At 40.8% G+C, this 13,536-nt stretch overlaps 1 protein-coding gene across 3 annotated transcripts; it reads right to left on the bottom strand.

Annotated features, from left to right (window-relative positions):
* Positions 1-171: 171 nt before the first annotated feature.
* pbrm1 (polybromo 1) lies at positions 172-12,804 on the bottom strand. Of its 3 annotated transcripts, none has more exons than XM_047583953.1 (30): positions 12,691-12,804; positions 10,242-10,391; positions 10,014-10,111; positions 9,761-9,908; positions 9,520-9,669; positions 8,895-9,011; positions 8,745-8,813; positions 8,556-8,654; positions 8,389-8,474; positions 8,217-8,302; positions 7,869-8,085; positions 7,127-7,268; positions 6,906-7,000; positions 6,521-6,800; positions 6,248-6,353; positions 5,484-6,123; positions 5,174-5,385; positions 4,893-5,078; positions 4,570-4,727; positions 4,219-4,470; positions 3,996-4,141; positions 3,592-3,749; positions 3,322-3,505; positions 2,987-3,188; positions 2,692-2,893; positions 2,440-2,592; positions 1,773-1,931; positions 1,292-1,344; positions 813-1,023; positions 172-587 (listed from the first exon to the last, which is right to left on the bottom strand). In XM_047583953.1, exons 2-30 carry the CDS (start codon positions 10,380-10,382, stop codon positions 424-426), a joined length of 4,914 nt encoding a protein of 1,637 aa, XP_047439909.1. In that variant the 5' UTR covers positions 10,383-10,391; positions 12,691-12,804; the 3' UTR covers positions 172-423. The 3 variants fall into 3 exon arrangements, with proteins under 3 accessions (XP_047439909.1, XP_047439908.1, XP_047439910.1); XM_047583952.1 differs by having other exon boundaries at positions 1,773-1,934; XM_047583954.1 differs by lacking the exon at positions 1,773-1,931 and having other exon boundaries at positions 2,524-2,592; positions 12,691-12,803.
* Between the last annotated feature and the right edge of the window lie 732 nt (positions 12,805-13,536).

The raw sequence follows: 13,536 nt of genomic DNA on the forward strand, positions 1-13,536 counted from the left end.
GTCACGCAAATGCCGTAAACCACGCCCCTGGTCGGGTTTATAGAGCAGCCGCACAAGAGAATTTACAATAACCATTCAAAAAGCTTTATATGAAGAGGACATTCTGACAGACAGAAAACGTGTTTGGCAGCTGTTGTCCTACACTACACTGTAAATTAATACAGCCAAATGGAACTCTTCACATTTTATTGTGAAAGCATGGAGGCCTTCATCACAAAAATGACAGTCATTAACAATAATGCACTTAGAACAGTATATCTGAAATATAACACAAAAAAAAAAAAAACATCCAGCTTCAACACCAAAAGCGGCATGTATGAATACAAATATTTCTTTTTTTTAAGACAACACAAAGACTTTTAGTGAGCTTAGCCCTCTTCCTGTCTCACAGGTTTGGGAACAGAGGCTCTAAGTATGAGCATGCTACAAGTTGTGCATCTGACGGATGTTTAGAGTGTCTCGCAGCATCAGGTCGCGGAGTCGCCAAAGAGCATCTGCCATTGTCTTGTGGGCCCCCTTACTCTTCAGCCAGTGGGATGGTAGTCTGCTCTCTTGTTCTTTTGTCAGCCGCACGTCTTGTTTTTGAACTGAATGCAAAAAAAATAAATAAATACAAATACAAACTAATTAAACTGGTGAAAGAGAATCACTTTAATGCATATGTCTTGTCCCCTAAGAAACCAATGGATATGCAGATATAACAAAGGTACAGTGAAATGAAAAGCATATGGATTGCTGTTCAAATTAAAGAGCAAGGTCCAAAAGCATTTACATGCACAATTAATCCCTGTTTATACAAAGATAAAATGAACCTGAGAGCGCTTGGTCCCACTTGCTAATCGTAGAGGATTCCGCATTAAGGCCCTCAATGTATCTGAGGTAGGCCTCAGAATGGAGCAGCCGCTGAGATTTGGCTGGTGGGGACACAAACATCGGGGTGGAAGGCTGTTGGAGAGACGGTTGTCCAATCTGGCCCTGTCCTGGGTATGGAGGCGGAGCCTGCCCTGCGCCCATCACACCCATCTAATGAAGATATTGTGTTGTTTATTTTATTATTTCTTTGATTCCGACATGAATTCACACAGCATTTGGTCAACATCAATGCCTACACATATATATAGGTATATATTAAAAAACCACAATGTGCCAGTGGTGAAAAAAGGCCCAACATCCCAAGCAACACACAGAAATAGGGGCTTGAAGATACACAATATCTGCACCAATCTAATCTAATCTAAACTAAGCACACTGTACTGAAGTGATTACTTTCTTACAGAGCCTAGCGCTTTACCTGAGATCCATGAATGTTTCCTCCTCCAGGTCCACACCCCATGCCATTGACACCTATGAGCATATTCAACATCAAGATGCTGTCAAAAATGAAGCAGGTCCTGTGTCACTAACTAACATGCAGAATACTATATTCAAAATGTTATATGAGGTGATTTTAGGTTTGTTAAATCTTACATGAATGCCAATTATTAAAAGATGAATGCAAATTTATGGTAGTTTATTAAAAATGGAAACCAGTTTAAAGTAAAGTATGTTTTTATTTAGCAGATGCACTACTTTTTCTTGGTCAGTGACATGTTACCGTGAAGCGCGCTGGTCATGAGCTGAACAAAGTCCCATATGAGACTATGTCCTCTCAATCAACCAGTCATCAACTTAAGGACCTCGGCCTTTTGGTACAGGTAGCCCCTCCAGCAAGTCAGATTGGTAAACAGGAAGCAACTGCGTGTCAGGTGGGGTGGCTATGACAGCACTCTTACCAAAGTATGGCATTCCAGGGAACCCAGGCATAACGGGCAGGAGATGTTGGGGAAAGACAGGCAACCCCATGTGACGTGGTGGTATGCCAGTCATACAAACCATGCCTTCAACATGGCCCTGCGGGGGCATCATAGCTGACCTATATGCACCCATCATACCTTCTTAGGAAGGAACAGTGGTGACACAAAACAGCAACATGCATTAGTCAAACATGCATTAACTACCAAGCATGAATTAATATGCTGATATACAGCATTTGCTATCATTTAATCAGCAGATAATGTTATGATAGCAGATGAATGGAAAAAAGGCAGCACAATGAGAAATGAAAGCTATCCGGTGCACATGCACTAATGTTAATATTTTAGTCTTATTCCTTAAATGGTGTACAGCAACCCCCTCACTTTAATCAGAATGAATGACTATGCGGATTTCATCAAATTCTTACAAGCTGAAGCATGACAGGTGCTGTAGAACATTAAAGGTTTCGGATTGTAAATTACAGTAAGTGGAATAATGTTAGGAGCAACATGAAATTAGATCACAACACTGCAAACATGCTGACATGGCGGCGAAAAGGAAACTTGTGCGCATTTCTAGCAGTTTAGCTTCTTATTCCAGCCTTCTAGTGTACACTGGGCTCCATCTGCATCTATGAGGGGTTACCTGACACAGGCGTCATGCTGGGATTTATCATCCCCATGGGGGTTGGAGGTGGCACAACCCCCATCAGTGCCCCTACTGGGGTACCTGCTCTTGGGGACGTCTGATGGTGGGCCCTGTCACGCTCCTGCTGCTCAGCCACTTTAGCTGCCCGCTCTACAGCAGAACACAGAGAGGTGTGTGGTGTGAACTTCATGGTTCGCAAACAACTGGATCAATACTCGAATCAATCAACATCTTTGTAAGAACTTTCACCTTCATACTCCGCTTTCCTGGAGCTCTCCAGGTTCCTCCACTCTGTACCGACGAGACGACTCAGCTCCCCAAAGGAAAAGTCTGGATGCTGGGCTTTGATGACGGCTCGCATCTCACTGCTGAACAGGATGTAACCGCTCATGTTGATCTTCCGCTTCGAGCCTTCCTTTTTTGAAAGGCCCTTTATGGATTTTGGTGTGGACTGAAGCCAAACACAGGAAAAAAGACTTTACAAAAATTCTACACAATTTCAAACAAACACTTGGCTACGTTAAAATATATCTTCAACCCCGACCTGTGGAGGAGTGTATGGCATGATATCCATGTCACTAGACATGGAGGACTGCATCTGAGGAAGAGACTGGTCCCCTAGTTCGCCATCATCATCCCCAAGATCCTCTAGTTCTTCATCAGTCATGTCGGCAAACTTAGCCTCCAGTTCCTCAATTTTCCTGTCTAGCAAGGGCGATGGCTCCTTCTGGGGGACTATGAGCTTCCTGAGTAAGAAAAAAGTTCTGTGCAGTTCAGACTTTTCCAAGTAAATTATTCATTTAGGCAGATGTGGCTTTCTTGTCATTCCACAGAAAACACAAAAAGACAATAATTAAATCAGACTGTATGACTGTTCACCTAAAATAGTAGGTTTCATCCTCCACCACCTTCCCAGAAAGTGAAAAGCGCTTCAGCCCCTTAAACTTCTTCATCTGCTTCTCACTCTCAATGTAGCGACTCTCACAGAGCAGAACATTCTCTTCAGGCACTTCAGTGGGCCGACATGACAGATAGTCTTTAAAGGACGACACCACACACTTTCCTGTGAAACCAAAATGATTCAAATTGTTATCAAATTATGATCATGAAAAGCTATACCTGGCAGCATCTTCTTAAAAATCAATGTACCTATGATGCAGGTCATGGGACAAGGCTCCTCCAGGTTGCTAAGGAACACTTCCTTTTTGTAAAACATCTTAGTGGGTTCATGCTCCGTCTCTTCAGGATGGATAAAGATGGGGCCGAAGAAGTAGCCTGCTCCATCTCGCATCCACATTTTCTCAATCCTGTTGAGTATGAAACAAAAGAGTCTGCATTATAAACGTTGGAAATTAAAGAATAATAACCACACAACACAAACACAGACCAATAAGCTGTTGCCTCTATGTCAGTATTTTTAAAGTTTGAAGTTAATGCAGTGACAGCTGATGGGAAACTAGTGTTTATTTGACAGAAAAAAGAGAAAAAAATTAACAAAAAAAAAAACAAAACAATATGTCTGAGTTCTCAACATATGTGGGCCTTTACTCTACCTGCCCACTCGGTGGCGCACAAGTCCATGAGAACCAATGTAAACACAGTCGCCCACTTTAAGCCACATGTTGTTGTAACAGAGCTGTTCATAGTACTGACACCCTGGCTCCCCGTTGGTCATATCCATAGGTACATCCTCCCTTTCCTGCAGATACAGATCAGACTCCTTACAATAAAACTTACACCCTCAATTTCTTTAGAAACAGCCAGCTGGCTATTTACCTTGTCTATAATACCATCTGTCATTTTGCTTTCGTCTGCAATCTCTGGTGGCTTCTCTTCCTGTTTTAGGGCGAACATGGATGCCACACGGACCACAGGTAGGGGTACCTCTCTGGGAACGAACCGGACAGAGCTCAGGGGCATGGTCCACATCTTGATCTTCTTGAAGGACTTGGACTTGGCCGAGTAGCGTGACTCGCAGACGTAGACATCCTCAGCTCTGAATCCTTCTGGGTGGAGCTTGAAATACTCCTTAAATCTCACACAAAATATTTAGTCAACACACAACACACACACATGCGGGGCTCAACAATAAAAACCAGTAGAGGTAGATGATAAACTATACCTTACCTTCACAAACATGACCACGCATTTGCCCAAAATCTTGCTGACGGGAGCTTTGTTGTAGTAGTCGCTCTTAAAAACTTCCTTCTCCAAGAATTTTCTTGTGGCCAGATGAAATGTTTCATTCGGCCGGTAGAACCAGCATCCATATAGCCATTTCTCCCCTGTGTTTAATTAAAGTGGGAAAACTGACTGAATTAAAGAGACAGCAAAAAGACATTAGTCTGAGGTGGACACACTGACTTGCTGCACAGCATGCAGCAAAAAAAGGCAGAAACAGGCAGAAAATAGATAATATTGTTATAAGGACACTATACCAAGGGACTGACCAGTGTCGTCTTGCCAAAGACGTTCAATGTAGATGATATGTGGCTGGAGGTTTGGCTCTGCAGGCTCCACATAGACATAGTCCCCCACATGGTACATACTGTCCTTGAAGCTGCAGTCCTGACTATACGTGCGCTGAAGGTTCGTCTGCCATGATCCTCCAACAGGGTCCTCCCTCTTCTCTGCTTCTGTAAATTCACAGCATATTCATTGGAACTGGGCTCTATGCTGAGATAATGTGCTGTAGGACCCTGTGAGCTCTAATAAGTATTTCAGTCAATACCTCTTTTCTCTTCTTCTCGCTTGATTTTGTCCTCCTCAAACTCCTTGGGAAGCTTCTCTTTCTTCTCCTTTTCCACATCACTGTGGAGATGTTTAGAAGTGTAGCTGAGGGCAGGGGACATCAGAATCTCTCCATTCTTACACAGCTCATCTCTGATCCGGATGAAGAACTGCTGCAGCTCTACAGCATCTTCAAAGATCTCAGAGTCTGTCCTGTAATGAACATATGGTGTGACAACAGCCTTTTTAAAAAAAAAATAAAAAAAATACACTAATTGCTGATTTCTATATGATGAGTAATAAAATTTTACCTGTTCAACCGTCTGGCCTTTTCTAGCACTTCAAACATGTGGTCCTGGAAAACATCCAACCTCTTGTAACGTCCTCTGTCCACATTGTTCCTGATAATCTCAAAATTGAGCGGTGGCTTCTCAGAGTTTGCTGGATCCACGGCAGGGATCTCAGCCAGGGAATCGCTGTAGCAACGCCCTTCATCATCTTGGTGCCCGAGCACAGAGACAAAGAGGCTGCGGACAAGCTCCTGGATGAGGCGGGGCACGTCAGGCACATGGCCGTCCTCTCCTCCCTCCAGGTCCCGCCTCGTCTCTAACAGCACCCTGTGCAGCAAGAGAGCGTCGCGGTAAATCAGAGACTCGGGCTCATTGTAAGTGCAGGCGTTGTTGAACATGAGCACCAAGTCCTCCACCAGCGCGTCCACATCCTGGTACTTATTAGCCATCATGTGGCTCTTGATCTTCTCCATGTCCACAGGTTTCTTGATGGCAATGTAGTAATCAGGCAGCTCGGCACGAGACGGCAGCCGCAGGAAGATCGTGCTGAGGCGACGACCTCGTTTATCTGTGTAGTTCTTGACAGCTTCATAAAGCTCATTCAGCTTCTGCTGTAAGGGTGTTAAGTACTTTGATTTCTTTATGGTAATGCTGTTCTTTCCTGCAATGAAATAAAGGTTATGTGTTTTAATAGTAATCAACCTTTTCTACACTTAATAAATAAGTAATTCACACACTTGCTTAGATTTAATTTTGTCAAGAAACTGATTAACTGAGTGATTTACTTATTTTCAGCTTTGGGGACATCATGTCATCGTCATCAGTTGTTGGACCAAGATCCTTGCGTCTGTCTTTCATGATCTTCTCCAGAATGTCTGCGTCATTGTAGACCTACAGAAACAACAAAGAGATTCATCAAGATTAGATCTTATAAAATCATACTTTCAAGGTAGATTTCAGTTGCAGCTAAATATAACATGTAAATACATGAAGGTATGAGGAACTGGAATCCTTAAAAACATCAGCAAAACACAGACACAACCCTGTAAGAATGTTACCTGGGAGCCTTCCTCATTGTAGTGTCGTGCATTACGAAACATCAGCTTCATATCTTCCACCATTGAATCTTCAGTCATATACTTGTCTGAGCGAATGTTGTGTTCAATCGTCCTGAGGTCCATCGGTTCCAGGATGACCTTGTAGTAATCGGGGTAGTCCTTCTTGGAGGGTTTGACCATAAAGAGGTCACACAGTCTCCGTCCAGTGCTGGCCTCTCGTGCCTCGGTCACAGCAGCTAACAGAGCTTTCATTCTGTTTTTCTTTGTATTCTTCTTGTGACTGCAAATGACACGCAAAGAACTATCACACAGATAGCGCGCTGCTACAATACCAACAAAAAACGACAAAGTACATAAATTTCAACAAGTATGTGACAAAGTGCACCTTTTTCTTTTTGTGCTACTGGTGTCAGAGGTGGCAGAGGAGAGCATGCTGTCTCCGTCATCATCATCTCTCTGTAAAAGTTCTTTTCTCTTCATCTGGACAGGCAACAGGTGATGCATAAAATTAGTGATTATGCAGACTTTTCTCAAGGTTCTCATCAAATGTCCAAGCAAATCCAACATGCATGCACAACTAGAACAGGAAAACACCTGAAGACTGACCTGCTGAATATGTTGAAGTTTGAGTGCACGCTTGTAGATGGAGGAGTGAGGAACGTTATAGCGTTTGGCGTTCTCAAACATTAGCGTCAGATCTGAGTCAACATGCTCGACGCTCTCATACTCGTTGTTCTTCATCTTGTTCCTGTAGGGGAATTACGGGCTCTCACATTTGGGAAGGAGGGCACAGAAATACTGCACTGTACAGTGAGTGTGTGTGATGCCGTATTTTCCCGAAGAAAATAAAAAGAATAAAAAGTGTGTCGGTGAAACAAAAGAAAACAGAAAAAACAACGTAGACTTTAACAAAGTGGAAAATGAATGATGCAGAGATAGAACGAGTTTACATTCAAGCAATGTTTGTAATGCTCAGACAAATTAAATCAAACTAAACTAGAGGTTTGAATAATAATTCCACTTGAATGTAAAAACTCAGATTAAATGTGCGAACATATTAGAGCTGTGTGCAATATAAATATAAAAGAATTATTTAATATTGTTGAGTATTAAAGGACTGGGGTGTAGGATCTCTCTGGCCTGCAAGTCACCTCAAACCCACGCGCACCGAATTTTAGAAAATATATACCTCAAAAAAATCAATCTCTAGAAAAACTCAGTCACATTTTTACACTGAAGTAGTTTACAGTTGACTGCAATCTGCAACGTCACCACTAGGCAACACTAATCCTACACACTGGTCCTTTAAATTTGCCTGAGAGTTACATGAGTACTAGTTCTGCCATACTTGATCTGATGAAGGCAGATGGGCTGACTGATCTGGTGGTAGTAGTCAGGGTAGTCTTTCCTGGAGGGAAGTTGCAGGAACGGCTCAGAAATGAGCTGGCCCTGACTATTCCGGGCCCCTCGCACAGCTTCATACAGCTGGAAGATGGGATTACTCATGTCCATGTTCGAGGTCATACTCTCTGCTTCAGACTCCCCCTCATCATAGTGGACGGAACCTAAGACCAGAAGACATAAAGGCATGATGACACAATGTTTGATTACAGCCATTATTATATGTTTTACAGAGTCTCTTTATCAGCACTGACTACTTGCTTGCTATCTGTTTTATAATTATGTGAAGCCGTACCAGAAAGTATGCCTTCCTCATCACTTTCATATTGAAGAGCCATGGTGATAGCTGAGAGACGGTCTCCCTGGGCAGATCTTCGGTTCCTTCAGAAAATGAAAATGAAATAAAAACAAAACATTAACTAAACTTCTCCCATAGTATCCTGACTTCTAAGTCGATTTCTAGGTACCTGATGCGGATGCTGGACTTGATTGGTTCTCCGTGTTCCATCTCAGACTTTTTTTGTGCAAAAATCTTTTTAATGGTGTTTGCATCCTAAAACACATTAGTAAATCATAGGTAGGTAGCATCAAACACTGGAGATGAGGTGCGTCATTTTCACAGTTAGACACTGACCTTAAACACCTGTGATCCGGGCTCATTGTAAGTTTTGGCATTCTTGACTAACACGTCTATGTCTTTAGCCATGGCATTGACACTCCTGTAGTGGCCCAACTAAAAGCAAACATATTTGTTGGACATTTTACCAATAAATTGTTGTAATATGATAAATCAACAATTAAAGGCAAAGTTCTAATAGAGTACCTGAATCTTTTGAGCGATGATTTTCAGATCTATGGGTTCCTTTATGACGGCATAATAATCTGGATATTGCTGAGTAAAAAAGGCAAACTAGTAATCAAAGCCAAGTCAATTCATGGATGATTTCTAAAGTTGTACTGAGGGCGCTCATACCATTTTGGAAGGAAGTTTCTGGAACAGCTCGCTGACAAGGCGACCAGTAGGCTCGGTGTAGGTCACCACTGCATCAAGGAGCTGCTCGAGGACTTCTTTCAAACAGGTAGGTGCGCTCTGGTATTCACAAGTAACAAAGGTGAGGCCTAATTTTAAACAAGTTTACACTTTTACTATTACTGTTGCGAATTAGGATAGGGTTTCCATAAAACACAAAATTTGTCAATGGTGAAGGAAAATTAGCTTTAATGTGGTGTTGCTTTTTAGCACTTTCATGATCTATCCTGAAATAAAGAGATGCTTAAGCTGCATGATATCTTCTTAAAATCGATAATATTATCAATACCGTGAGCATTACTATTGTATAGAAAGTCTGGATAATGCATTCAGCTTTGAGCACACTTTTCTGTTTATAATGTATCCACTACTAAGCACGTTAAATAGAAACGTATCTACATCTGTATAAACCAATTAACCCCTATGGAAATATATATGGCTGATATGTATGCTAACATAATATAAAGATATAGAGTTCATTCAATAAATAAATATTGCCAATTCTATCCTGAACATTCATATTACCTGCAGTATGTACTGAATGAAAACACAAATCCATAAATGTCACCTCATCTTCAGTGGACCCTCCAGGGTTGTCTTGTGCATCATATCCATCTTCATCGTCCTCATCATACTCCCCGCGTTGAACAAACTCATTCTTGGTTCGCAGGTAAAGGTCCCACAGTTTACAGGCTGCCCTGTATTCAGGACTGTCCGACTACATACAAGAAAGACAAATTGCTTTTGTGGTTGAAGCCAGGGCATCACCTTTATGTACACACATATCACATATGGAATATATTTATTACCTTATAGTAAGTTTTGGCATTGTTGAATAAAAGTTGAAAGTCACTGGTTAGTTGTTCAACATCATCATACTCCTCCATCTTTAGTTTCTGCTGGATCTTCATCATGTCAATAGGTTGACACACCACCTGGTAATAATCTGGTTGATTCCTGTAAGAAAAGGGACGGGTGTTAAATTATTCATAAAACTTCATATATAAAAATTCAGTGCATGATCATATGCACACATCTAAAGACATCCTTCCCTCCCCTCACCTCCGCTTAGGGGCTCTGATGAACAGCTCACACAACATCCTGCCCTGGTCATCCTTGTAATCTCTGATGGTGTTGTACAGCTCATGACATACAGCGATCTGCAAGGCAAGGATTAAACACTGAAAAATACTCACATGCCTTCCCCACGTCGACTGCTTAATCAATCCGTGTGGTGATATAATCCCCACGGTTCATTTTGAAAACAAAGACTGAAATTTGTAAAATTACAGGATCCACAGTTGGAATGTTTGAGGTCCTTCTCCTCTTTCGCCCAATTGAAGACACTAACGATGAAGTCTGGCTATCGTCAAAATCTCCTCCACTCACACTGCTAGAGGGAGACGTCGCCCTTCTCCTTTTCAAGGCCATAACGAACCCCTGAGAAGACAAATTCCAATTTAGTAACTCCATATACAAAAAGGCTCCATGATGTCCATGATTTTTTATTTTATTATATTTTTAAAATAATAAGAAAGATTAGTGGACAGTAGTTGAAGTATTGTGGTGTTTCATGGGTCCACAATTGTCTGTAATTTCCCATTGCTCCTCAAATACCATAATATAATTTCATAATCTTTCAGAAATCACTTAATTGATCAAACACAAAAGGCTGGCTTAAGGGATATAATACACACTTTGCCTTCTTGACAAATGCAACAGATCCTGGAATGGGACATTTGACATTTTAATTTAAATAAATAAATAAATAGCATTTCTTTTCTCAGAACAAATTACTTATATTAGCTATCTGTCAAAAACAGAAAAACATCAACTTACACATTAAAACATTCTGCATAAACCATTTATACGTCCTGTGCACATGAAGCATTATAAATGGTGAAGGCTTATACATGTACTACCTATAGTTAAGCTAGTCTCCTCTGAGGCCTACAATCTAATAAGGCAGGGGTCTCTGCAAAATTTCATTATGTTCTCATAATGACAATAAAGACTCTTGAGTCTTGTCTCTTGATTCTAATAACATGTACAGCACACAAGATTGCAGTCAAGAAATTTTTTCAAAACAACAATACAAGCAAGAAAGTCATGAGAGGAATGAGCTCATCCAACTTTTACAATCCTTAGCGTGATATCTCTCCTATGTAATTTATTGAATGACACTGAAAGCATCTAATGGAGGCATAAGCCCCGTTCATAAGAGAGATATTCAGAGTGAGCTTTGAAGAATAACCTGCTGTCTAGTTAGATGCACTGAACTGCATTAATCATGGATCAAGACTACAGTGTGTCCGTGGGCAAGACACTGAACCTGACATTGCACTGATGGCAGGGAAGCATCACATACTGAAAGGTATACCTTTCAGTATGTGTGTGTGTGTGTGTGTGTGTGTGTGTGTGTGTATAAATGGTGAATGAGAGACACTGTAAAGTGCTTTGGCCCCCACCGAGGGAGATCATTACAGCATGAATAGGATCAGTGGCACTGTTTGTTGTTTTTTGACCTGCACACATCTTTTAAGGGGTTAGTTATAAATTACACTGGGATATAATCACTCTAACATTTACAGAAAGCTTGATTTCAAAGAAAAATACATATTAACCATCCACAGATGACAAATCCACATAGCAGGTCTATGATATAGTCTTAAGAGTAAGCAGCAGTGGGCTGAGAGTTGGTCCTTGAGGGACCCCTTTATCACTTGATACCATAGGGAACAACAATCTGAACAACAACGAGATATGCTTAGTACCAGCTGAAAGCAGAAACACCAGTAGCTACTACTATTACTGTATGTGTACTAGAAGCTGCCCACATTTCACCTACTTGCCACTTCAGTAGGTATGCTAATGAAGACAAATGCATCCTAACAGAAAGGTCCTGCGCTAAATCTTATCTCCATGACTGTCATAATGTTTGGTTTAGACTCAAACAGCGTCCAAAATGTGGTAATTCAAGTGTATGATCATTTTGGAGGAGGTAGTTTGTGGTGCTGTACAACCCAGTACAAAACAATATATTTCACCAGTACTACAAACATGAGAACACAGTTGAATTAGCAGCTCTCTAAATTATTTTAAACTAATAGGCAAAACAAGAGCTGAAATTTTAATGCAGGACTATTATATCACAAAGCCTTTGTTTTCACTAGTATGCATAACGACTCTCACTTTAAGTGGAGATCTAATAAAATGTAATTTGCGATCAGTGGACATCCACTTTATTTGACCAACAGATTTGGATAAATTTCAGCAGTCTTTATAACTTTATCATCCAAGTGTGGCTTTTATGCAACATACATGTGTATTTTTTTTTTTTTTTTTTAAATCAAAATAATCATGTGACGGTCCCGCCTGCTCCCTGCTTTCACCTGGATTGACCTTTCTCTTAAGGGAAGACCAGAGATGCTCTCATGTCTGGACGTCTGCCTTTACCCAACATGACAACACCTCTCCCTAATGCCACCTAACAGCTGAGGTCCCGTGTGCACACATCAGCAGTAAGGTAGCATGCTGAGCAGCAGCAGCTGTCCACCTCACCTGAGTGTCACTCAGCGTGGACAGGTACAGACCTGAGGACAGCTAACGTTAGCTACAGTTAACGGATAGAGACAAAGGCATCATTGTAGCGACGACTAACGTTACAAAGCTGCCGCGTAGCCACGACCCCCAGTGGAAAATAACCCAGTTTGTCCACTTGACAGAGCTGTGCGCTTACCTTCAGTGAGCACGCTACGAGACACACAAGATCTGCAGCATCAAGAAAGCCAATCACTTATCGATTTTAGACAGAGCGACAGAAGTGTGAAGTTCTCAACAATGGAGGAAAAGTCACTTCCGTTTGTTCACCTTCACAATAGAAGCATGTTTGGTTCGTTGTAAGTGAAGTTTACGTTATTTACATTATTACATTGAGTTTTACCTAATTCTTTTTGTCTCCCTCCCACATTTTTTTCATTAGCAATTCGTCCATTGGTGATTATTTTAAGTTTTAGTGACTATATCTATGAAACTGTAAATAAATAAATAAAAAGCACTGACGACATAATAACAAAAACAGACTTCCTGTTAGTTGAAAACCATTTTATTCATATTCAGTTTGCCAAAATAAATAAATAAATAAATCTGCCTAAACAAAACAAATGTATCTCTCTAACCTAAAATTAAACGGTTTTAGGTTCATATCATAAAAAATGTCCAAAAGGTGTTTTAAAAAGCATGGACTTGTAGAGTTTCTTTAAGAGTTTCAAGAAACTCAGTTGCCTTTTCATGCTTGAGTTTTTCATTTTATTTGGGCCTTTATATGCTCATCTGCAAACCTCAAAATCTCAAATCTCAATTTAAACTTTACTAAAAGGGGCCTTAAAATGTCTCTCTGTTCTTAAACTCTTGATACGAAAAAGGAAATTATAAATAATGGAAACGTCAGGAAGAATCACTTAGAAATGCAAAAGATGGTGTGAGTGCAGAAAAGTATTCACAACAAAGACAGAAGAGATGACCAAAATTATATAATGTAAAGATATAATTCATTAAATGAAAGAGGACACTATAAGGCCAATGT

The sequence above is a fragment of the Mugil cephalus genome, chromosome 4 (genome assembly GCF_022458985.1).
Source record: "Mugil cephalus isolate CIBA_MC_2020 chromosome 4, CIBA_Mcephalus_1.1, whole genome shotgun sequence".
NCBI lineage: Eukaryota > Metazoa > Chordata > Actinopteri > Mugiliformes > Mugilidae > Mugil > Mugil cephalus.